This window comes from Thermothelomyces heterothallicus, assembly GCF_042370625.1.
Source record: "Thermothelomyces heterothallicus CBS 202.75 unplaced genomic scaffold P884_scaffold_4, whole genome shotgun sequence".
Lineage (NCBI taxonomy): Eukaryota > Fungi > Ascomycota > Sordariomycetes > Sordariales > Chaetomiaceae > Thermothelomyces > Thermothelomyces heterothallicus.
Genome location: NW_027192565.1, coordinates 1,122,320 through 1,143,885, shown reverse-complemented (window position 1 = coordinate 1,143,885; position 21,566 = coordinate 1,122,320). Strand labels below are relative to the sequence as shown.

The 21,566-nt window shown below is 47.3% G+C and overlaps 4 protein-coding genes across 4 annotated transcripts; 2 read left to right on the top strand and 2 right to left on the bottom strand.

Moving 5' to 3' along the window:
* Positions 1-8,749: 8,749 nt before the first annotated feature.
* Positions 8,750-10,955, bottom strand: P884DRAFT_275578 (uncharacterized protein; the record flags this gene model as incomplete). Its single annotated transcript, XM_069442861.1, has 2 exons — positions 8,750-10,575; positions 10,685-10,955. 2 exons carry the CDS (start codon positions 10,953-10,955, stop codon positions 8,750-8,752), a joined length of 2,097 nt encoding a protein of 698 aa, XP_069300180.1.
* A 1,340-nt stretch (positions 10,956-12,295) lies between these two features.
* P884DRAFT_283169 (AAA family ATPase-like protein) lies at positions 12,296-14,160 on the top strand. Its single transcript, XM_069443642.1, has 3 exons — positions 12,296-12,414; positions 12,481-12,707; positions 12,787-14,160. Exons 1-3 carry the CDS (start codon positions 12,406-12,408, stop codon positions 14,000-14,002), a joined length of 1,452 nt encoding a protein of 483 aa, XP_069300179.1. The 5' UTR covers positions 12,296-12,405; the 3' UTR covers positions 14,003-14,160.
* P884DRAFT_256332 (uncharacterized protein) lies at positions 14,161-15,921 on the bottom strand. The gene has a single exon (XM_069441058.1). The coding sequence runs from the start codon at positions 15,656-15,658 to the stop codon at positions 14,201-14,203; it is 1,458 nt and encodes a 485-aa protein (XP_069300178.1). The 5' UTR covers positions 15,659-15,921; the 3' UTR covers positions 14,161-14,200.
* A 234-nt stretch (positions 15,922-16,155) lies between these two features.
* On the top strand, positions 16,156-20,932 carry P884DRAFT_327801 (ubiquitin fusion degradation protein UFD1-domain-containing protein). Its single transcript, XM_069445564.1, has 5 exons — positions 16,156-16,275; positions 16,338-16,637; positions 16,695-17,427; positions 18,498-19,083; positions 19,177-20,932. The coding sequence occupies exons 1-5, from the start codon at positions 16,273-16,275 to the stop codon at positions 20,753-20,755; spliced, it is 3,201 nt and encodes a 1,066-aa protein (XP_069300177.1). The 5' UTR covers positions 16,156-16,272; the 3' UTR covers positions 20,756-20,932.
* Positions 20,933-21,566: the final 634 nt, after the last annotated feature.

Below are 21,566 nucleotides of genomic sequence, written 5' to 3'. Positions count from 1 at the left end.
TAAGCAATAGAGTAAGATTCTCTAGACTAACGAGACCTGGGTTTTTGGTGGTTGTCACCGGAGAGTCTTCGTTACTCGGCGGCCAGGCGAGGAATGGGATCCTACTTATATTATCGAAAAGCATTAACGGAAGAGAGGCTAGATGTTCTAGGGCTGCTTCTCTAGTTCTGGGAAAGGACTAGGGATCTTCTGGGAAAAGGATTGGGGAACTATTAATGCTGATTCTTACCGTCAGCGTATAGTTCTAATCATCGATAGATGGATTCGACTTTCTCATGAGGATCCTAATCAACGTCTTATTCTTATATAGGATTCTGCTCCTGGGTACGTAGCTCTCGAAACATAGAAGGACTTAGAGGAAAGAGGAATTCGGGTTCTCGACTAGCCGCTATACTCTCCTGATTTGAATCCTATTAAATCCTGTTAGAACTAGATGAAGGATTGGATTTAGAATAAGTATAGCTTGGAGGATAATCTTAGGTACAAATAACTACGAAGATATATCTTAAAGGTATAGAACAAACTACCGAAGTACTATTATAAAGAACTCCTTGACTTAATGCCCAGGCGTTACTAGGTTATAATCGATATAGATAGAATATATATCAAATACTAGTAAATTATATAGTAGTTTAATGTAATATTTGTTATCTTGATTCTAGCAGGTAAATAGGAGAGTGGTATATATAGGCCCTCTATATAGACCCCCTATATCACAAATTAGCTATATAAGGCAACCCGACAAGGTACATAGAACTAATCAGGAACCACAAGACCTAAGGACCAATCAGAAAGTGATCACAGTGATCGCACTTCGATCAAGGCAAGCACCCGAACAATAATCGAAGGATCGTAGTAGCGATCATACGATCGGAATCTAAGGGGGAACACTTAGAAATAAGGGAACCAGACAAGTATATTAGATAACTAGTCACTCGTTCTAGTAGGCTCTGGAGTTTACTAGTGATAGTAACTTATAATTATAGTACTCCTAATAGCATTATACTACTATAAGAGATAACTCTATTATTATAAACCCTTTAGCTTTACCAAATCCCTTAGACGACTTGTACACTCGTCCTATGTCACTTACCTTCGTCTGAACCCTTTTAGAAGAAGTCTAAGTTAGGTTCGTTATACATTGCTATTACTCCCTTTATTCTATTATAGTTTAGAACGGAGGTAACTTCGACCTTGACATTAATATAGCTATTAGCATTATGGCCGAATAGCTACTTGCCTAGCTTAGTCAACTCTAGTAGCGAATCTAGGAGTTAGACTAGAGAGATAAGGCTGCTTAAGCTCAAATCAAGGAACTCGAGAACGGCAAAAAGCACTCGTAGAAACTAGTTAACGAGGCCTATACTAAAATTAAGGCGCTCGAGACTGCTAAAGCAAGCTATATCAAGATCGAACTACCTAGTAAGTACGGAGGGACTAAGGAGGACCTTGTAGGGTTTTTGACTAACCTCCGATCTTACTTCTAGCTTAATGACGATAAGTTTCCGGATAATAAAGCTAAAGTCCTCTATATAGCTATAAGACTAGAGGGTAAGGTACTTAGATAGTTTAAACCTACGTGGAATGATTATCTTACTAAGGAAGACGAGGATAACCGAGATGTGTTTACGTAGGCAGTCTTTCGATCCTATGACCGTTTTAAAGAAGAGCTTTAGAAGGTTTTTAGCGACAAAGACGAGAAGATTTATATATAAGAAAGACTTGCTAATCTCCGATAGACCAAGTTAGTAGCCTCTTATACTATATAGTTTAGATAGGACATACTTAAGTCTTAGCTTAACGATAAGGTATTAATGTAACTATTTTATAATGGCTTGAAGGAAAAGGTTAAAGACGAGCTATATAAGTATAACTAGCCTAAAACCCTAGATAAATATATTGTATAGGCTATTAGAATCGACGATCGGCTCTATATATAAGAGTAGTAGAAATAAGGTCGAATAAACGGAACTATAGTTAAGGCTAACGATAAGAAAAAGCGAGTATATGTTAGTACCTCATATAGGATATATCCTAGAGCTATAGATATAGATATAATATAGAAGTAGGATAAGAAGAAGATACCTAAAGACAAGTCTAATGCTACCTACTATAACTATAGAAAAAAAGGATACCATAAGTAAGAATGTTAAAGCCTAAAGAAAGACTAGAAACCAGTCCCTGGAAAAGAAATTATAATTATTAATGAAACTAAGGACGCCGTTAAAATAATAGCTATAGGCTATAAAGATAGGGATAGTGATATAGATAGTCTCGGATATGATAGCGATAGTAAAGACAAACAAATACTATACTCCGAACTGGTCACTATAGACCTAGAAATAGGTATTGCCGAATAGGATACGGTAGGGGAGTATACGCCACCGATTTCGATTCTCCTAGCCTTAAGGCAGTAGGGTTTTACAGTCATATAGAGGCGGGATAGATTGTAGACAACTAACACCTAAGGAGTCAACCGACCTAGACCGAATATCTTGTTCCTTTAGGAACGGATCGAATGGTACTATAACGAAGTTTTCCGGCTTAATACGGAGTTACGTAAACGAGATAGACGCCTGACTCGACTTGCCTAGTAGAGTAATAAGATAAGGGACGAAATAAGGGAACTCCGATGTATTATAAAAACTATTAAAGGGAAACAGCCTATAACGTATGATAGACCTGATAGTTATACCGAGTACTTTAATGGTTAACTTAGCTATAATATATAGAACCTAGAATACTAGTTTATATATATAAACCGTAGAAAAGACGAACGTATATAGGAGAGCTATTAGAAGAAACATTCCTACCTTAGCATTAGGGTACCTACGGTCTATATATAGTAAGAAGGATTTAGGAAAGAATTCTAATATCTTCTAGGTAATACTATATAATTATACCCTTGATATAAGGTATATATATAAGTACCCTAGTTCTAGTATATAGTATATAAATGCCGATACCACTTCTATAACAAATTCGAAAACAATCACTAGCTAACCTGATAGAAAAACGGGGACGGAAGCTTACGCCCTATAGAATAGGTCTACGACGCGGGAAACAGAGCGGCCGAATTACTCTAGAAGATTAAAACCCGGAGTCTAGAAGGCATTATGGTAGTTCTAAGACGAGCCTAGCCTAGGTACTACGGAATGGGACGAGATATATAGGACTTATGCTAGAGTAACGATTGTCTTTATTATAAGGACGAAAAGAAATCGCGAATTCGGGAGCTTTAGATGAAGCTATAGCGCGTACGATGGAAAGCAGAACGGACCTAATGGTAGGAAGCTATAAGCACTTAATAGCTTGTAGAAATAAGTATAATCGACGAAGCTACTATTAGCTAAATAATCGAAGAGGTTAACACTAACCTAGGAAATAGGTTAGGGCCCTTCGAGGGGCCCGGAAACTATTAACGCCTATATAGTAGCGAGTAGTAGCATAGTATAAGAGAGACTAGCGTAAGAGACTATTATATCGAGACCTCCCGGCAGAAATATAGGAAATTGCTATAATCTTTAGATAACGATAGCAAGACAAGCGACTATAGATAATAGTATAATAGAAATAGTACGAAATGCTCGTACTAGTAGATAGTAGAGCAGAGATAAACCTGATTTCGCTAATACTTGTAAATTAGCTATAGATACCCTAGAGAATAAAACAGAAGTATAGTATAGTTAAAGGGCCATTCCTAATGTAATAGGTATATAGGGAGACCAAACCAATCGATATTACTATAATAGGGAAGACTATAATAGTTATATTTAGTATTATAGATATAGGTAATAACAAAGATATAATACTAGGACTACTATAGTATAAAGACTATAACCTAGATATTAGTTAGAAGAATAGTAGCTACCTATGACCCCGAACGGAGTTGTATTCGACTAGCGAGATAGGGAGTATACAAGGATTATAAGCAGACGATACTTAAGGGAAGGCATGTCCTACGGATCCACCGTAAGAGACAGGTAGTAGCAGACAGACCATTACAGACTCTAGAAGAAGCGGCATAACGACACCGACGTTACGACAGGAGGAACGAGCTAAACCGCCGATAGCTGTTCTCTCCGTTAACGAATGCGGAGCACTATAATTAGAGTAGTAGGTTAAGATAGGAGAAATCGCTAGTATCGCTATAGACGGAACCAAATTTGTATACTATTAGAAAACCGAGAAACGAGATAAGACTAGGGAAGTACTAAAGGAGTATAAGGGATACCTAGCATTCGAACCGAAGCATCTAGAAGGACTACCGGAATATGGCCTATAGGATTACGAGATCAAGCTTAAGGAAGGAGCGTGACTAAAGTTCTTTAAAATTTACTATATAAGCTAGACATAGAATAAAGAACTTAAGCGATATTTGGAGGAGAACCTTTGAAGAGGATATATCTACTTGTCGATATTACTAGTAGGCTACCTAATCCTATTTATACCTAAGAAAGATAGAAAGTTATAATTATATATTAACTATTAGTAACTTAACGAATAGACCGTGAAAAACTGATACCTATTACCGCTAATCTTACGGCTCCGAGATTAGTTAGTAGGAGCCTAATATTTTATATATCTTGACTTACCATCGGCCTATAACTATATATAGATTAAAGAAGGCGATAAGTAGAAAACGGCCTTTAGGATACCCTATAGCTACTATAAGTACCTTATTATACTATTTGGACTTACGAACGCGCTAGTAACGTTCTAAGCCCTAATTGATTAAGCTATCTAACCCTTTCTTAACAAATTTACAATATATTATCTTAACGATATACTTATCTTCTCTAAGACGATAGACAAACACCGGAAGTATGTAAGAATAGTACTAGATACGTTACACGCGTATAAGCTATTAGTTAATAAGGAAAAGAGCGAATTCCACGTTAAGAAGACGGTATTTTTAGGATATAAGATATCCCTAGGACAAATCCGGATAGAACCCTTAAAGGTTAAAGCTATTAAGAATTGGCTATAACCGACATTAGTTACGGAAGTACGAAGTTTTATTAGGTTTATAAACTTCTACCGGATATTTATTAGGAACTTTAGAGTAATTATATAACTATTATACAAACTTACTAAGAAGAATATTAAATTCTAATAGGAAGAGCGATATAAGCAAGCACTTATATAGATTTGCGATACTATTACCAAGGATCTAGTGCTAGTATTGCTAGACCCTAAGAAGCTATTCGAGGTAGAAACGGACGCTTTAGACTACGCCATCAGAGGATAGTTAGGATAACGAGACGAACAAGGGAAGCTATATCCTATAGCCTTCTTTTTAAAGAAGCTCGATAGACTATATCTTAACTACCTAATCTATAATAAGGAACTACTTATGATTGTCAAAGCTTTTAAGGAATGGCGACTATACCTTAGTAGTATAGTTAAACTAGTATAAGTATATATAGATTATAAGAACTTACGATACTTTATAATAACAAAGGAGCTTAATGGACGATAAATACGGTAGGCAGAATTCCTTGTAGAATTTAACTTTGAGATCCGCTATAAAAAAGGCAAAGAGAACGTACAAGCGGACGCTTTAAGCCGACAAACGGATCACACGGAAGGACGAATAGAAACAACGCCACTGTTGTTCAAGGAACGAATAGACGGAACGCTATATTACGAGACGTAGATACCCGTGGAAAATGATCTACTCGACTCGTTCCTAGAATGTTACGCAATCTTTCGAGAAGAAAGGATTAACGAGGCATAGTATCAAGTAACACCCGGACTAGCGGTACCTAATAGAGTAGAAGAAAAAGATAGGAAACTCTGGTACCGAGGTAAAGCGTATATCTACGATAAAGACCAATAGCTGCGAATAATTCGAGAACTCTACGAGTCGAAACTCGGAGGATATAAAGGAGTTATAAAGACTATTATATAAGTTAAGAAACACTACGACTTCCTATAGCTAACGGCACGAGTTAAGGAAGTCGTACGGAGCTACGATATCTATAATCGAAGTAAGACGGTACGATATAAGCCGTATAGGCTACTTTAGCCACTACCAACAGCTGATAAACTATAGAGTTTAGTTACGATAGACTTTATTATAAAGCTACTAGAATCTAAGGATATGGCTATAGGAGTGATCTATAATAGTATTCTTATTATAGTAGATCGCCTAACTAAATAAGTATACTTCTTTCCCTATAAGGAGTCTTAGATAGCTAAATAGCTAGTAGATGTAATCTATTAGCAAGTTACATTAGTATACGCTTAGCCGTAAGAATAGATTACCGATAGAGATACCAAGTTTGTATCAAAGTTCTAACAAGCGTTAATATAATAATTAGGTATTAATAGCAAACTATTAATAGTATATTACCTATAGACTAACAGACAAATAGAGCGACTAAACTAAGTTATTAAGTAGTACCTCTATTCTTACGTTAACTACTAATAAGACGACTAGGTTATACTATTACTAATAGTATAACTTACTTACAATATAACGCCAATAGAAATAACTAAAGTTATACCGTTCTTTATAAACTATAGATACGAAGCAGACCTGAGGCAAGGACCAGAGGTCATAGTACCAAGAGCGGTAGTTAAAGTAGAGCAGATATATGTACTATATAAGAAACTCAAAAAGGAACTCGAGTTTATCAGAACCAGAATAAAGAACCACCATAACAAACATAGGCTTAAAGGACCTTGCCTAGAAAGGGGAGACAAAGTCTATCTAATTATACGAAATCTATAAACCAAGTGACCAAGTACAAAGCTAGACTTTAAGAAGGTTAGACCCTTTATTATCAAAGAACGAATTTCGACATCTAACTACCGACTATCGTTACTATTATCTATATAACTATAGACGGACGTTTTTTATATTTCACTTTTGGAACTAGCGCTAAAGAATGCCAAAATCGCTATAAACATCGAAGCGAAAGACGAAGAGGAAGAATAGGACGTCAAAGAAATTCTAGATTTATACATTATTAATAGGGAACTATAGTATCTAGTTAAATAGCTTGATTTTAGACCAGAAGATAACTTATAGGAACTAGTTAAGAACCTGAATTGCCCCGAGAAACTTTAGTAGTTCTACCAGAGGAACCCTAACCAACCGAAAGCGACAGACCCGAAACCAACCCGAAATCGGCTAGTAAGGACAGATCCAAAGGAACGTCAGGATATACGGAATCCTAAAGCTGTCCGAAATCGGCAGACAAGCGAGACAGGGTCAAAGAAGACGTAGTAACCCTAGAAGCCTCTACTACCGCCACCGCTTTAGCCTCCTTACGTTCTACTTGCTCTAACTTCTCTATACTATTAATACCCTAAGTAATAGCTCTTATCATCTTCTCAAACTATATTCGTTTTTATTTCTAAAGACGAAGGACCTGCTCCTTAGTAGCTATAAGCTTATCCTTAAGTTTTTAATACTAAGCTGTAATAGACCGAAGCTAAGTAAGAGAAATACTAAGAACGTTACAATTCGAACGCTTATTATAAACATACTCTATATATCAAGAAGAATCGCTTTTCGAAACCTTATACGAACTAAGGCCTTTAGACTTATATAGCGTATAAGGACGTATTATTAAAAGATTATTCGAGGAAAGAATCGCGGCTAGAAGATAGTTAGTACGAAGAGTCGACGTAGCAGGCTTAGACTTCGACTTCTTTCTTATACAATTAGTCATCTTGATAACATTATAAAAGAAGAAAGGAGGGGGATTAAGGAAATATAATTATATATAAGAAGGGGGGGTATTAATACTATTTAAAATAGACCCAAGTCTTTCGAGGACAAAAGACCTAGGAGAGGGGCATTATATCACAAATTAGCCATATAAGGTGACCTGACAAGGTATATAGAACTAATTAGAAACTATAAGACCTAAGGACTAATCAGAAAGTGATCGTAGTGATCGCACTTCAATCAAGGCGAGCACCCGAACAATGATCGAAGGATCGTAGTAGCGATTATACGATTGGAATCTAAGGGGGAACACTTAGGAATAAGGGAACTAGATAAGTATATTAGATAGCTAGTCACTTGTTCTAGTAGGCTCTAGAGTTCACTAGTAATAGTAACTCATAATCATAGTACTCCTAATAGCATCGTACTACTATGAGAGATAACTCTGTTGTTGTAAACCCTTTGGCTTTACCGAATCCCTTAGATGACCTGTACACTTGTCCTGTGTCACTTACCTTCGTCTAAACCCTTTTAGAAGAAGTCTGAGTTGGGTTCGTCATACCCTATCGGTACCTAGGCAGGGGGTCAAACTTACCTATCATACTATAGTAGGTAGTACCCGTAGTGCTTTAACAACAGTACCCTACCGTACTATTGCCCCCGCCGTGTACCACGTGGATCTGATCAATGAGATGCTATAGAGAGCAGGGCAACCCTATAGTAACTTTATATTAGTTAGGATGTTTTAAAGTTCCGTTCCATATAAAGACACTTGTACGCATTACTACGGCATCTTAGACGCTGCTCTATACTCGCCGTATATGATTCTAGCATCTAATATTCGATTGATAACCATGGTAGTAAGCAATTAAATGAGTGATTGAATAACTCCACAAGGAATCCGACAAGTGCCTATGCAGTATTGCAGCGCCCATCAAACAACCACGGTAATGGCATAATTACACATATGTCCAGTCCCAGCCCCAAACACGAGATTGAAACAAACATGAGCTAAGCCTCATCTCTGCCACGTTATATCCGCTTCTAGGACTGTGATCACAATCCTCAACCTCCCATCTGATTGGTTCTGTTAGGTACTGCCAAAAGATGTTCATCCGTGTCAAGCCCCGAGTCCGTCCTCCTCCGTTTAAGCACTGGCTGAGCATTGTCGTTGAGGTTTCTCAAATTAGAATCCTGCATGTTCGACACATTTGACATGTCGAACGAGTTGTTTTCCGGAGCACAAGTTTTCGGCCGGCAGCTGCAAGACATAATTTGACCGCGTCTTAGGTCCTCCGTCTGCCTCTCGAGTTGGACCATGCGGTAAGCAAGGTTGCTGATCATGGTTTTCAAAGCTTCAATGTCAGCATTAATTTGTTGAGCATTCGGGTAGATCTGCCCGAGTTGTCCGATGATATGTTCAGCCAGCGACTTGGTCGACAGATTGCTAAACTGCGAGTCTAGCACCTTGATCGAGAGTCGAATCGTCTCGAGTTGATTTTTGAGATCCTCTTCGACAATGGTTGAGACGTCTTTGCTAAGCTTGTCGACTGCCACTTTGGTTGCATCAAAGTCGGATTTGATAGAAGCTATGTCCGAACTGATTGTCTCGAACTCAGCTTTTGTCGCTCGGTTTGGTTCGGAGTCCGCGCCAAGCCTTGCGGTACTTATAGAGGCCTTCTTCAGTTCTTCAATCTGGACAGACTGTTCTGCCGTGGCCTTTTGTACCGCATCCACCATTTGAGCCAAGCTCTCCCCGCTTTCTGTGACGTATCGTTGGACTCTGGCAAGCAAGCTGTTCTGCTTGGATTCCACTTCCTGGCGCGAAATGGTGCCGTCCATCCTGGCTTGGATACCCGCCATTTTTCTCTGCAAGTCGGGGAACTCGATCGACATTTTCTCGGCAACGCCCTCAAGGGCTTCGACGTCGACGCCTGACAGCTTTTCTTCGTGCTCTTCGACTTTCCGAGCTTCAACTTCTACCCGCTGGACACAGGCCGACAAATCCTTGCTAAGAGAGGCAATGCCTCGGTTGCTCTGTGCAAGCTGCTCGGTGAGCTCGCCACGAAGGGTGATAGTGTCTTGGGCATTTCGGGACAACTGTTGGGTAAGATCATCCACCCGTTTCAGAAGACCAGAATAGTCGGTTCGCAAAGCGAACATTTCCTTCTGCGCAAGCGTGGAGGCTTTTGCACTTGTCACAGCTTCGAGGCCGTCCGAGAGCCGCTTGTCAAGCTCCTCGCGCGCCGCACGCAGTTGTTGCTCGACTTCCCCCACTGTCTCCTCCTTCATGCTTCTCATGGCCTTATTAATTTCGTTCATCTCACTCAGGCCCGTGACGATCTTCCCCCTTTGCTCGCTCAGCTGTTTCGTGAACTGCTTCGTCAGCTGCTCCTTCAACTCGGCAAAGCGCCTCTCAAGTTCGGCTTCGAGGCCGCTTCGTTCCTGTAAGCGTCCAGCCTTGATTTTGCGTAATTCCGATCGAAGCTCGCTTATCTCGGCGAGCCGACTTTTTGACGGCTCTTGCGGTTGCAAGGGGACCGTGGGTTCGGAACATCCAGAAACGGCTAGAGCTATAGAACGCCCCGTCTCGTCGACAATGTCCTGAGCTTTCCGTATTTCGGCGTCAAGGTAACGTAGACGTTCGCCGTACTTAACCCTATGCAGGTTTTGCACCTCGGGCACAGAGGGAAACTCGGCGTGTTTGATCTTTGATTTCTCATATTCTTCTTGCCGCTTTTTCCAGACCTTTTCAAGAGGATCCCGCTCAGCTCGAAGTCTGGCCACCTCAATCACCGCGGCATCATGCTGTTTGAGCAAGCTGATGAGCCTCGTGCTTAGGGTGCTGCCGGGGCTAGGGCTTTCCGCGGATGACTGCGAGGCCGATGCTGCTGATGTGGGTTAGCAGGGTTACGGCACCTATGTTGCCCGTGATTGTTTCTTCGTTTTCATTTTTCTTTGTTCAAGGTATCAGGGCATCGGACCAGAGGAGCAACGTACAGATCTTGATCCCATTTTCGGATCGTGAAGAACGAAGGAGGTGAGGCTTCACGGTGGGACTCAAAGATGGTGTCCCCAGGGAAGATATGTCAGACTGGTTGCGGAGAAAGTCTCTCGCTGATGTGTCACTGTCCTGTCGATATCTATCTGCCCTGGAGGAATCGGACCCTACTCTCTGGAGACTCTCACGGCGGCGGTCCCGAGATTCAGGAACTCGGCGATCATCGCCGAAAGGGCGCCGAGAGTAGACGTCCGATGATCTGTGTGACATTCTTCTGTCTTATTCGACTGAGCTCGGAACAAGCCGTCAGCTGATCTGTGCCCATACGCCAAAAGTAGATTGGACGTCGCGCAACGGGGCGCTGATTATAGCTGTAATTAAGTACCCGTTGCGAAAGCTTGGCCTCTTGGTCAAGAACCGATTATAGGAGATGTAAGCCAGCAGATAGCCGCCGGCAAGAGACTCATCTGACTCGTACCACAAGCTCCAGTTAAGAAAACACTTAACAGTCGACGTCGTGGGTTAAAGCAGGTCTTTGCGGCTGTCAGAAAGAAATTTGATCGGTGATGGTCGCGACAAGGGTGAGTGCGATAGACAAGGGTTGCCCCACAGTCTCTGTGGTTATTATTGTACCGGAGTACGGAGTATGTGTTGCTCGGGGTGGACGCGGCGCTACACTAGCCGATGAGGCCGTGGGTCGACCAAGTAGTCGCTTCAAAATGGTATCTGAACTCGAGATGGACAGAAAAAAGGATTGTCGTGCACAAAGGATGCCTATCAGGCAGACCATGCTCAGAGCCAGAAATATAACAGAAAAAAAAAAAAGAAGAAACGGCAGCTGCTCAAGGGTAACATTAATGTGTTGGCTCTCTGAAGCTCAGCAGCAAATCGCTAATTGGCCAATACTTACCATGTAGGGTAAGTGGCGGCCTTGTTGGGCTTCATGGCTGCAAACGGGGCCCAATGAATTCCCAGCTGCAGCATATCCCCCTGCAGCAACGGTCTTCCGAACGCAACAATGCTGCTTGCGGTCAAAGAACGATAAGCAATGGAAGGGACGAGCCTGATCATCTCTTTGTATGTACAGAGAATTGTCGAACTCGATGCTGGACGTCGAGACTTCTGGAATGCGCGGGATAGCCCAGAGAAAAGTTGGCCAGGGAGCGGACATTGAGATGCACCAGGCACGGACTAGACAATTACAGATACTTCCCGTCCTTGTCCATGCATTCTTTGCTCTTTACTTGGCGAGCCTGGTGTGCGGTGGCGCAATGCATTGATCTCCGTATGAAATTACAGTTTATTTTAGACCAAGCCCTAACACGTTGTTGACCGGGGAAGGATAATGACGGGAATAGATCATCGGCCATGGAAGTGAAGCATGCCAATGCTTGGAAGCGGCAAAGGGCATATGAACAGACGGGAGAGAAGGAACTAACTTTGAAAGAACGCAACCTACCTGACCATTTTACGGACGTTGAACGTCAACCTGCGACTTGTTCCACATCATAACACTAGCCAATCACGTTTCAATCCCACACCAAATTGTTCTTGATCCCCAGGCGTGAGCCACAGTGGCGCAGCTTTGTTCTTGTCCTCACGTCCTGGCAAGTACACTAGGTCAGCCACTGATAACTTGGTAATCTCTTCCAGCCTCGCGAAACAGGGCCGCGTTCTGACGCCAACCCAGACGTGACTGATCTCGACGCATCAATCGAAAATGGCTGCTGTAAGTACAACCCGGAGAAAACTCCTTGCGCCTGGATCTCTGAAGATGCCAACACATGTGTCGTAGCCCGTTGTCACAATCTCCGAGAGCAAAGAGCTCCGGGGGCTCAACCTGATCGCGGCGCACTCTCATATTCGCGGACTGGGCGTCGATGCCGACACTCTAGAGCCCCGGGCGGTATCACAGGGGCTAGTCGGGCAAGAAAAAGCCCGAAAAGCAGCTGCGGTTGTTCTGGAGATGATCAAGCAAGGCAAGATTGCTGGTCGCGCTGTCCTGATTGCCGGCCCTCCCAGGTAGGCCGCAGCATACATCAATACCCAGCAAGGCCTTCTATCATGTGCTAATTTCTGATTTTTTTTTTCTTAAAAAAAGCACTGGCAAGACAGCAATCGCCATGGGAATGGCTCAGTCTCTTGGCCCCGACGTGCCCTTCACCACGCTCGCCGCATCCGAGATCTTCTCCCTCGAAATGTCCAAAACCGAGGCCCTCACGCAAGCTTTCCGCAAGTCGATTGGTGTCAGAATCAAGGAGGAGAGCGAAATAATGGAAGGTGAGGTGGTGGAGATTCAGATCGACCGGAGCGTGACGGGCGGCGCCAAGCAAGGCAAGCTCACCATCAAGACAACCGACATGGAGGCCATCTACGATATGGGAAGCAAGATGATCGATGCCATGACAAAGGAGCGTGTGATGGCGGGCGACATCATTTCGATTGACAAGTCGTCGGGGAAGATCACCAAGCTAGGAAGATCGTACGCTCGGTCGCGCGACTACGATGCGATGGGCGTTGACACCAAGTTCCTGCAGTGCCCTGACGGCGAGCTGCAGAAGCGGAAGGAGGTTGTGCACACCGTGTCCCTGCACGAGATTGATGTTATCAACTCGCGCACCCAGGGCTTCCTTGCACTCTTCTCGGGTGACACTGGCGAGATTCGGAGCGAGATCCGGGACCAGATCAACACAAAGGTCGGCGAGTGGAAGGAGGAGGGCAAGGCGGAGATTGTCCCCGGTGTTCTGTTCATCGACGAAGTTCATATGCTGGACATCGAATGCTTCTCTTATATCAACCGGGCGCTGGAGTCGGACCTGGCCCCCATCGTCATCATGGCGAGCAACCGAGGCCAGTCCCGAATCCGGGGCACAGATTACAAGAGCCCGCATGGCCTGCCCCTCGATTTCCTCGACCGTGTTACGATTATCAACACGCACGCCTACACCGCAGACGAGCTCCGTCAGATCCTGTCAATCCGAGCGCAGGAGGAGGAGGTCGACCTCACCCCAGATGCTCTTGCGCTGCTTACCAAGATCGGCCAGGAGGCCGGGCTTCGCTACGCCAGCAATCTCATCACCACGTCCCAGCTCATCTGCGCCAAGAGGCGAGCTAAGCAGGTGAGCGTGGATGATGTCCAGCGGAGCTTCAGGCTGTTCTACGATCCTGCCAGGAGTGTACGGTTCGTCGCAGCATCTGAGAAGCGGTTAATCGGCCACGACGGCACTGTCAACTTTGCAGTCAACACCAATGTTGCAGAAAACAATGCTGCAGACAACACCAATGGCCCTCCGGCAGAAACGATGGACACGAGCTGAACGAAGGGACAGCGATGTTGGGATTCGCAGGCGTTCGGGGCCGGGGGAGCAAAACTGTTTGTTTGTCTGGGAACGGGCAGGGTGTGATATCATGTACAGTAATGACCTCCATAGATGCGGAAACAAGCGACTTGCGGCTGGCGAACCCGCGCCGGCTCGTCTTCCTGACGCGGTTGTCCTCGCCCCCCCTCATTGGCGTTACACGAACGTAGCAACTCTGCTCCATTCTCCCTCCTCCCCTGCCGGCCGAAACTCAACACCCTCGCCAAAGTAACCCGCATCTTGCCAAGCCTTCATTGTCGGTCCGTCGAACGGGCCTTGCTTGGCAGCGCCATCCCGTCCATCTGTCCAGCGAAACTCCCACATCTTCACCTCGCCTGCTCGTCCGCCTTCCCCGGCCTCATCTGGCGGCTCCACCCAGTCTTCCCCAGTCTCGTTCCGATATTCTCTGATGAGACGTTCCCTTTCCCACTCGTAAATGTTTGGGTAGTCTCTCTGCATCAGCTTGTCTGCCGCATCTGCAATGGTGTTGATCGCATCTCTGATCTTGACCTGCTTGGGGTCTTCAGGCTCCTTTTCTGCGTCGACATCCATGGCATCCCCTCCACCGTCGCCGTTGCTTTTCGCCTTCGCCTTCTTCTGCTTCCATTTGGGTATCTGCTTTGTCTTGGTCTTCGTCTGGCTTCTTCTCAGCCTCGCCAGAGCGTCGAGTGCTGTCTCGCCCGGTTCGAGCTTGCCGATAAGTTGCTTGAAGAGGTCGCCCGTCAACACGCTGTCGTTCTCACGCTGCTGCTTCCGCATCTCCGCCTCGCGTTTCTCATGCGCCGCGGCCGCCTTCTTCATCTCCTTCTTGCTGATGCCCTCGAGCCAGCGGTCATGCACGGCGTCGGCATCGGCGGCCTTGCGGATGTAGTTGCCAGCCTCGTCAAAAGCGCCTTCTTCCTGCTCCGCCTTCATGTTGAAAGCATCAATCTTTGGCGCGTGCTTTTTGAGACCTCCGGCGCCGACTTCTTCGTCCACGCCCTGTTCGGCCATGGCGGCGGCGACTTTTTCTTCGTCGTACTCGTCATCGTCGTCTTCGCTCTCTGACTTGTCGTCTAACCGGACTGTGCCGCCACTCTTGCTAGTGGCTTCTTGGCCTTCGATTTCTTCATCTGCCAGGAACCGAACTTGCTTGTCTTCCTTTCGAGTTCTGGTATTATCGGCAAGGTCGTCGTTCCTGTCATCGAAATCACCGAACATGTCTACTTCATCGTCCTCTGCATTGCCGCCGCCGCCGCCACTTCCGGTAACGTTAGAGTTGTAGTTGTCCATAGCCTCCGCGAGGTCCACGTCCTCGGCCTGCTTTCCCTTCCTGCCCCTGGCTTCGGCCCTCGCTTCAAAGGTCTCATTCTCGGAATCCGAGTCGTAGCCGTCGATATTCACCGCACCTCGTTTTGTTGCCCTTCCAGACGTCCCAATAACATCGGCATCCAGGACATTGTCGTTGTCATCGTCATCGTCTTGCGCACTCGGCGCCAGAGCGGATGGGTTGCGGATATCGAACTTGACCTTTTTGGATGTGGGGGCTTCCTCACCGCGGTCTTCGCCATGATGTGCTCGGGCAAAGGCCTCCCCTGCACGTTTTGGGCGCCCAGCTGAAAAACTAGATGCCATGCTGTCGTGATAGAGAATGGCGGCAGCGAGTGGCTGAGATGTCGGCGTGATGCAATGCGAACAGGTTGGATGGAGTAGTTCGGGACATGGAAGCTTTGACGTCAACCTTCAAGGTGCGTACACATCTCGGCCGTGGCTAACACGAAGCCCCGCTGCGCAGGTACTCGGAAATAGGATATGTGTCATCAACACAAATGCGAGAGCAGTCCGTAGTCTCCGAGACGGCTTCCAGATGTGTTACTGCATAGAGCCATAACTTACGGTTCCGTTCCAAATAAATCAAGGGGTTTCTAGCCTTTCTAGCAACTTCATTAAATAGCCTAGCCTGGAAGCTCGCGCCACGCCCCAGGACGCCACAGGTAAGGTAGTCACCCCGCACAGTGCCTGCATTAGCTTGGACCCAACTAGGCACCTGAAGGTCGCATGTCATACTGTTGCCTTCTTTACTTAACCCAACTAGTTATCTGACCCAAGCACAACCACATCGCATCCCAAAATTTTTTTTTTTCCTTGTTTCGCTTGGTTGAGTTATTTCCCCGTTGTCTTGGAAGACTTCTGACTCCGACAACCCCCCCTTGTCAGTCTGTGTCTCAAGAGAGGCTCGGCTCGCGAACATGGTGAGCTTGACCCCGCGCTCGTGTTGACGATACGCTTGCTTACAAGGTACCCACGACTGCAGTTTAACCCCTTCAACCCCGGCGGCGCCGACTATCGGGGCGGTCTTCGGGTCTCTCGAGCTCAACGATTCGATGAGTATTATCGATGCTACCCTTTGATCATGGCGCCGGGCGCCGAGCGTCCCGAACTCAATTACGGATCCAAGATCTTCCTCCCGCCGTCTGCCTTAGATAAGGTGTCAAGGCTGCACGTTCAGTGGCCTATTATGCTGGAACTGATCAACGGAGCGACCGGGAAACACACACATGCCGGCGTGCTCGAGTTCGTGGCGGAGGAGGGCAGAGCATACATTCCGCAATGGGTGCGTTGACGCCCTTCTCGTTGGCTCTCTTCTGGCGTGATGACTGATTGTTGGTAGATGATGCAAACTCTCCAGCTGGACGTCGGCGACATGATTCAAGTCAAGACCACCTCACTCGAGCTCGCCAAGCTCGTCAAGCTGCAACCCCAGTCCGTCAACTTCCTCGAAATCACCGATCCGCGTGCCGTTCTTGAGAAAGCATTTCGCAACTTCGCAGCGCTGACAAAGGGTGACGTCTTCAACTTCGAATACAACGACGAGGTATACGATGTGGCGGTCTTGGACGTGAAGCCAGAGTCCGAGAAGATGGGCGTGAGTATGATCGAAACGGATGTGAGCGTCGAGTTTGCTCCGCCGGTCGGTTACGTCGAGCCAGAAAAAGCACCACGCGCGAGCGGGACCAGCACGCCCCGCAGCACAAGAGGCGCCGGCGGCGGCGTCCCTCCCGGCGGTTTGCTCTACAATCAAGGCACCATGGCGCAGGCGATCAATTACGATGCAATTGCACCAGGCTCGACAGCAGCTTCATCCGGAAACTTTCGTGGAGAGGGCCAAAGGTTGAGCTCGAAAAAGAACAAAGGTTCGACGCCGAAGCCCGCAACAGCCGCGCCCGGAACTTCCGGTACAGGCAGCGAGTCTGCGGTGCCTAAGCGGCGCACTAATGGACCTGCGCCCCTGCGTCTTCCGCCAAACAAGTTGTTCCTCGGGTACCCCATAAAACCTGTCAAGACAGCGGAAGACAAGGAAAAGGAAGCGGCAAATGCGAAACAACCTCATTTTGCGGGCCAAGGTCAGACATTGAGAGGGGCAGCAAAGAAGAAGAACGACGCGGGCGACAAAAGTGGGAAGTAACAGGATTGCGAATGGAGTGCTGGGGGCGATAGATTACATGAGGATCACGAGCTGCAATGTCACCCGGGGCAACATACAGCCTGACGTTCAGCCTATGGGCGTCCGAAGGGGGACTCTTTACCAATAGTCACGGGTCTGGTTGCGGCAGGGTACAGCAGCCAGACCGGGAAGGTTGCGGGCAATACAGCCAAACAGAACGACCATTTTGACTCCTAATTAACAGGATGCTCAATCATAGCTGCGACGTCCAATGCTTCGCGGTGATAGTTACTGTGACATTAGGAGTCCCCCATCAACTCCGCTATCCCACCTTTGTCTTGTATATATCACGTTTAGGACCCGTGTCAGCCTGGCACAGTTTAGTAATCTTTCCGTTTCTTCCCTTTCACACTGCTTGAGTGTGAGGAGTAATGGATGTGCTATCATCCAAACTCTACACCTCAAAGCCCTTAGCTACCTGACGTTGCTTCTGATCTCTTCCCTGGTTATGAGGGACTCGCTATCAAGGCACGGAAGGCTAGCTCACTTACTGCTACGGAGTAGTAGTACTAGTGTAAATCCGCACGCAGTAACTTGTTACAGACTGTGCGAGTATGTCATGTTAACTATGTTGTATACTGTACACCCCCAAGCTTCGATCACGGGGTCTGGCACTGAAGGCTGTATGCGATTGCTCGCCGACCTGACCCGCTTCTCTGGACTCGTGCGCAACCCAGTCACGCCAAAGCATTGGTCGAACCGACCACATTTTCCATGTCCGGCGCCACAAATTTCGTCTCCCATGAATTGCTTTAACTCGCCACTTATTGACGTTTAGTTAATCTCGTGTGTGAAGGGTCGCGGCGTGAACTTGGGTAGCTGCATCGGGTAATTTTTCAAAGCGCGACATTCAGAGAGTGTCACTAAGTCCAGCCATGACGAATGCCGCGGGTTCTGTACCCGCTCAATTGGCAGCGACAACACGCATTTTACGGCCACGCCAAGCATCCGGCGCTCCGGGCTCTTCAGTGGGTGGTGCCGCTCCGAAAGCGGGTGGCCGGGTAACCAGGAGCTCGGCTACCCTGCTCCGGACGTCGTCAACCAACGAGAACTCAGCGGCGCCGCAGCCTCAGGTTTTGGACAGCCCAGCAAAGTCGCACAAGCGCTCCCAATCGTCCGTCGGGAATGCGAGACAGCAGGCCAAGCGGACCCGTCTGACCCCTCACAAACCGGGGTTTTATGGAGAAAGTAGCGATAGCGGGGGCGACTACGACAGTCTTCATGAGACCCCCGGCTCCGATGTGGAGCAGAAGGCCGGCGGCCACCAACGGTGCAAACCTCCCAAGAACAGTACCCCCAAAAAGTCGTCGAAGCCTGCTCGGGCAACGACAAGGAGCCCGCGAAAACTCGCTTCAGAGAAGTCCCCTGCGTCCGAAGGCGACGAGAGCGCCGGCGAGAATGGCATCATACCCGATTGGGCCAGTCTGCCCTACCACATCCTAGTCCAGATTTTTCGATATGCAGCCGCACCGCTGAATCAAGTCCAGCAAGCCAAATGGCTGACCGCCACCAGCGGTGTCTGCCGCGCATTCGCGGAGCCAGCCCTGACGGCCTTGTACCGGGCCCCTCCTCTGCTAACCCGGCCAATGGCGCATGGCCTGGTGTCACTGTTGTGCAAAGACCCTTCCAGCACGCTGTTTAATTACAGGCAGAAAGTGGAAGAGCTCTGGATCGACGTCGAGCATATTGCTTCAAAAACGTTCAAGGGTCAGCCTCTCGACCTCCCGGCTCTGGTCGGCAACCTGCCCCGCTTGAAGTCCATTCAATTCTTTCACGAGAAGGATGGCCCTCCGTATCGCTCGCTGGATGGCAGTCTGCGCTGGCACTACCCTCCCGCCCTTTTCAAGGCCCTCAATGGCACTTGCCACTCGGCGGAGGAAGGAGGAACTATCAATCATGCGAAGCTCCTCGGCTGGCAGTGGAACAGGCGGCTCATGGGGCCAGATCTTGACCTCGCCGCCATCAAGGTGCTCCATGAAACCCCGCCGTTTCTGAGCCTGGAAAAGGTTTCGTTTGTCAACTACCAGGTTCCTTCGCTTCACGCGGGGGCCAGTGTAGATGACGAAGAGCTAGCCGCAAGGGATGAAGCATTCATCCAAGGCATGGCAGATGCGATCACCGCTTTACCAGCCCTCAAGCATCTCGCGATCGAGTCCTCTACCGTCGCAAACAGCCAGCTGCTTCTCCGACTGCCCGATCGTCTCGAAACATTGGAGCTCGTCAATTGTTGGGAAGTTGATGGCGACGACTTTGCAGACTATCTCCTATCACGCGGGCACCACCTGAAGCAGCTCACCCTTCGGCACAACCAGTCTCTAAGCCTGTCGTTCGTCACAGTTTTGGGGACGGCTTGCCCTAACTTGGAAGTCCTCTCGATGGATTTCAAGACGTTCAAGCATCATGAGTTTTATCATGATTCAGACCCGAGCTATGACGACTTGCTCACGGCCAGTCAGGTTCCAGACTGGCCGCAGAGTCTTGAGACGCTCCAGCTCTTGAATATGAAGAAGTGGACGGCAGAAGCGGCCGAGACGCTGTTTCAATCGCTGGTCGACAGCGCCCCGAGGCTGCTCAAGCTCCGCTGGTTAGAGTTGAAAGCCATGTTGAGCATTCCGATCCAGGAACGATCCAGGATGCGCACCAAGTGGGGCTGTAAACTGAGACAAGTCTTCCTGCGAGAGAAAGAGGAGCCCAAACCGCTCTTCTCCCTGCGAGAGAAGCCTCGGCCGCCGGATGCCGAGAAAATCACAAAAAGAACACCGAAAAAGTCGTGCAAGCTCGGTGGCGTCCTGCCCGCCGAAAGCCCCTCGCGGCGAAGCAGCCGTATTGCAGGGCAGTCGTCGAATTCGTCCTCTCGTGCCGGTAGTATCGGCCGGGGGTTGCGCCATGGCCTAAGCCGGCCATCGTATGCTGAACCAGATACGGACGAAGATGAGGAGGAAGAGGAGGAGGACGGCGACGACGAGAAAGACGCTGAACTCGGCGGTGCACAAACTACCGACGGGTTAGGCACGGGTAACCAACCTGAGCCTGTGACATCTCCAGCGGACGCGGAAGCGCTCTTTCGCCATGGGATGTGCGAAAAGGTCGAGATTCAGCTGGATAACCAGAAGTCGGTCGAGACCACATTGACCATGGATGATTTTCTGGATAGCGGAAATGACGACCTCTCGGACGACGACTGGGTCGGCCTGGACGATGAGTCTGACAATGGGTATGCCTGGTGAACATAAATGGGTTGAAGGTTGCGAGCTGCCACTTTTCCTCTCGCTCCGATCTCTCTGAGGCAGTGCATCAAGATAGGAAACTGTTGCTGCTTGTATTGCATCCTCACGTTTGACGCGACGGTTTTTGGGATGCAGGCCGGCGTTGCCAGCATCTGTTTGCTCTTGCTCCAATCAGCTCTTTCTTGCTCAACACCACCCACAACAGCGCAGGGGTTGGGTTTCATAGCATACACGGAGCCTGAAATACGATGCATGACAGCTCTAAAAACCCGACGACGTCAGGACAATCGGGAACTTGATAGGCTCCCGTATACAGCCTTGTTTAGAATCAGATGCTTGAGCGTCGGTCTTGACTGTTGTCTACTAGATGTCAACGGCGCAACCTTTTGGCGGCGGGTTTCAAGGTATCTCCCGGAAGTCGGCTTTAGTCTGCCTGAATCGGGGCACAACGGGGTCAGTATGTTGAATCGTTAAGGCTGCGGCGAAAGTGAACCTCTCAGTTATGTTATGCTCTGGGACCGGATCCGGTGTTGCTGCTTCCCACCTCCATTTCCACCATGGAAATGCAGAGTTTTTTTTGTTAGGCATCCAAATGGAGACTGTTTTGACAATTCAGATCCGTAGCACGTATTAATTAACTACACGTGTCCTGACTGTAGCGACGAGCATTAACCAACTCTCGGGCACGTGTACTGCCGACTTCTGAAATCTCTGAAGTAAGGCGATTCATGGAGCCAATGATATCGGTAAGTTGTATAATTACCGAGACTGCCTGGCAAGTATGGTTGATTAGCATTCCGAGGCTATGGTA

Bases quoted from the DNA above. Each gene is read 5' to 3' on its own strand.
- P884DRAFT_283169 (XM_069443642.1), top strand. The intron at 12,708-12,786 runs GTAGGCCGCAGC...TCTTAAAAAAAG, and splicing joins CTGATTGCCGGCCCTCCCAG to CACTGGCAAGACAGCAATCG.
- P884DRAFT_256332 (XM_069441058.1), bottom strand. From the start codon at position 15,658: ATGGCATCTAGTTTTTCAGCTGGGCGCCCAAAACGTGCAGGGGAGGCC.
- P884DRAFT_327801 (XM_069445564.1), top strand. The intron at 17,428-18,497 runs GTCAGACATTGA...CGGGCTCTTCAG, and splicing joins ACCTCATTTTGCGGGCCAAG to TGGGTGGTGCCGCTCCGAAA. The intron at 19,084-19,176 runs GTACCGGGCCCC...GTTTAATTACAG, and splicing joins GAGCCAGCCCTGACGGCCTT to GCAGAAAGTGGAAGAGCTCT.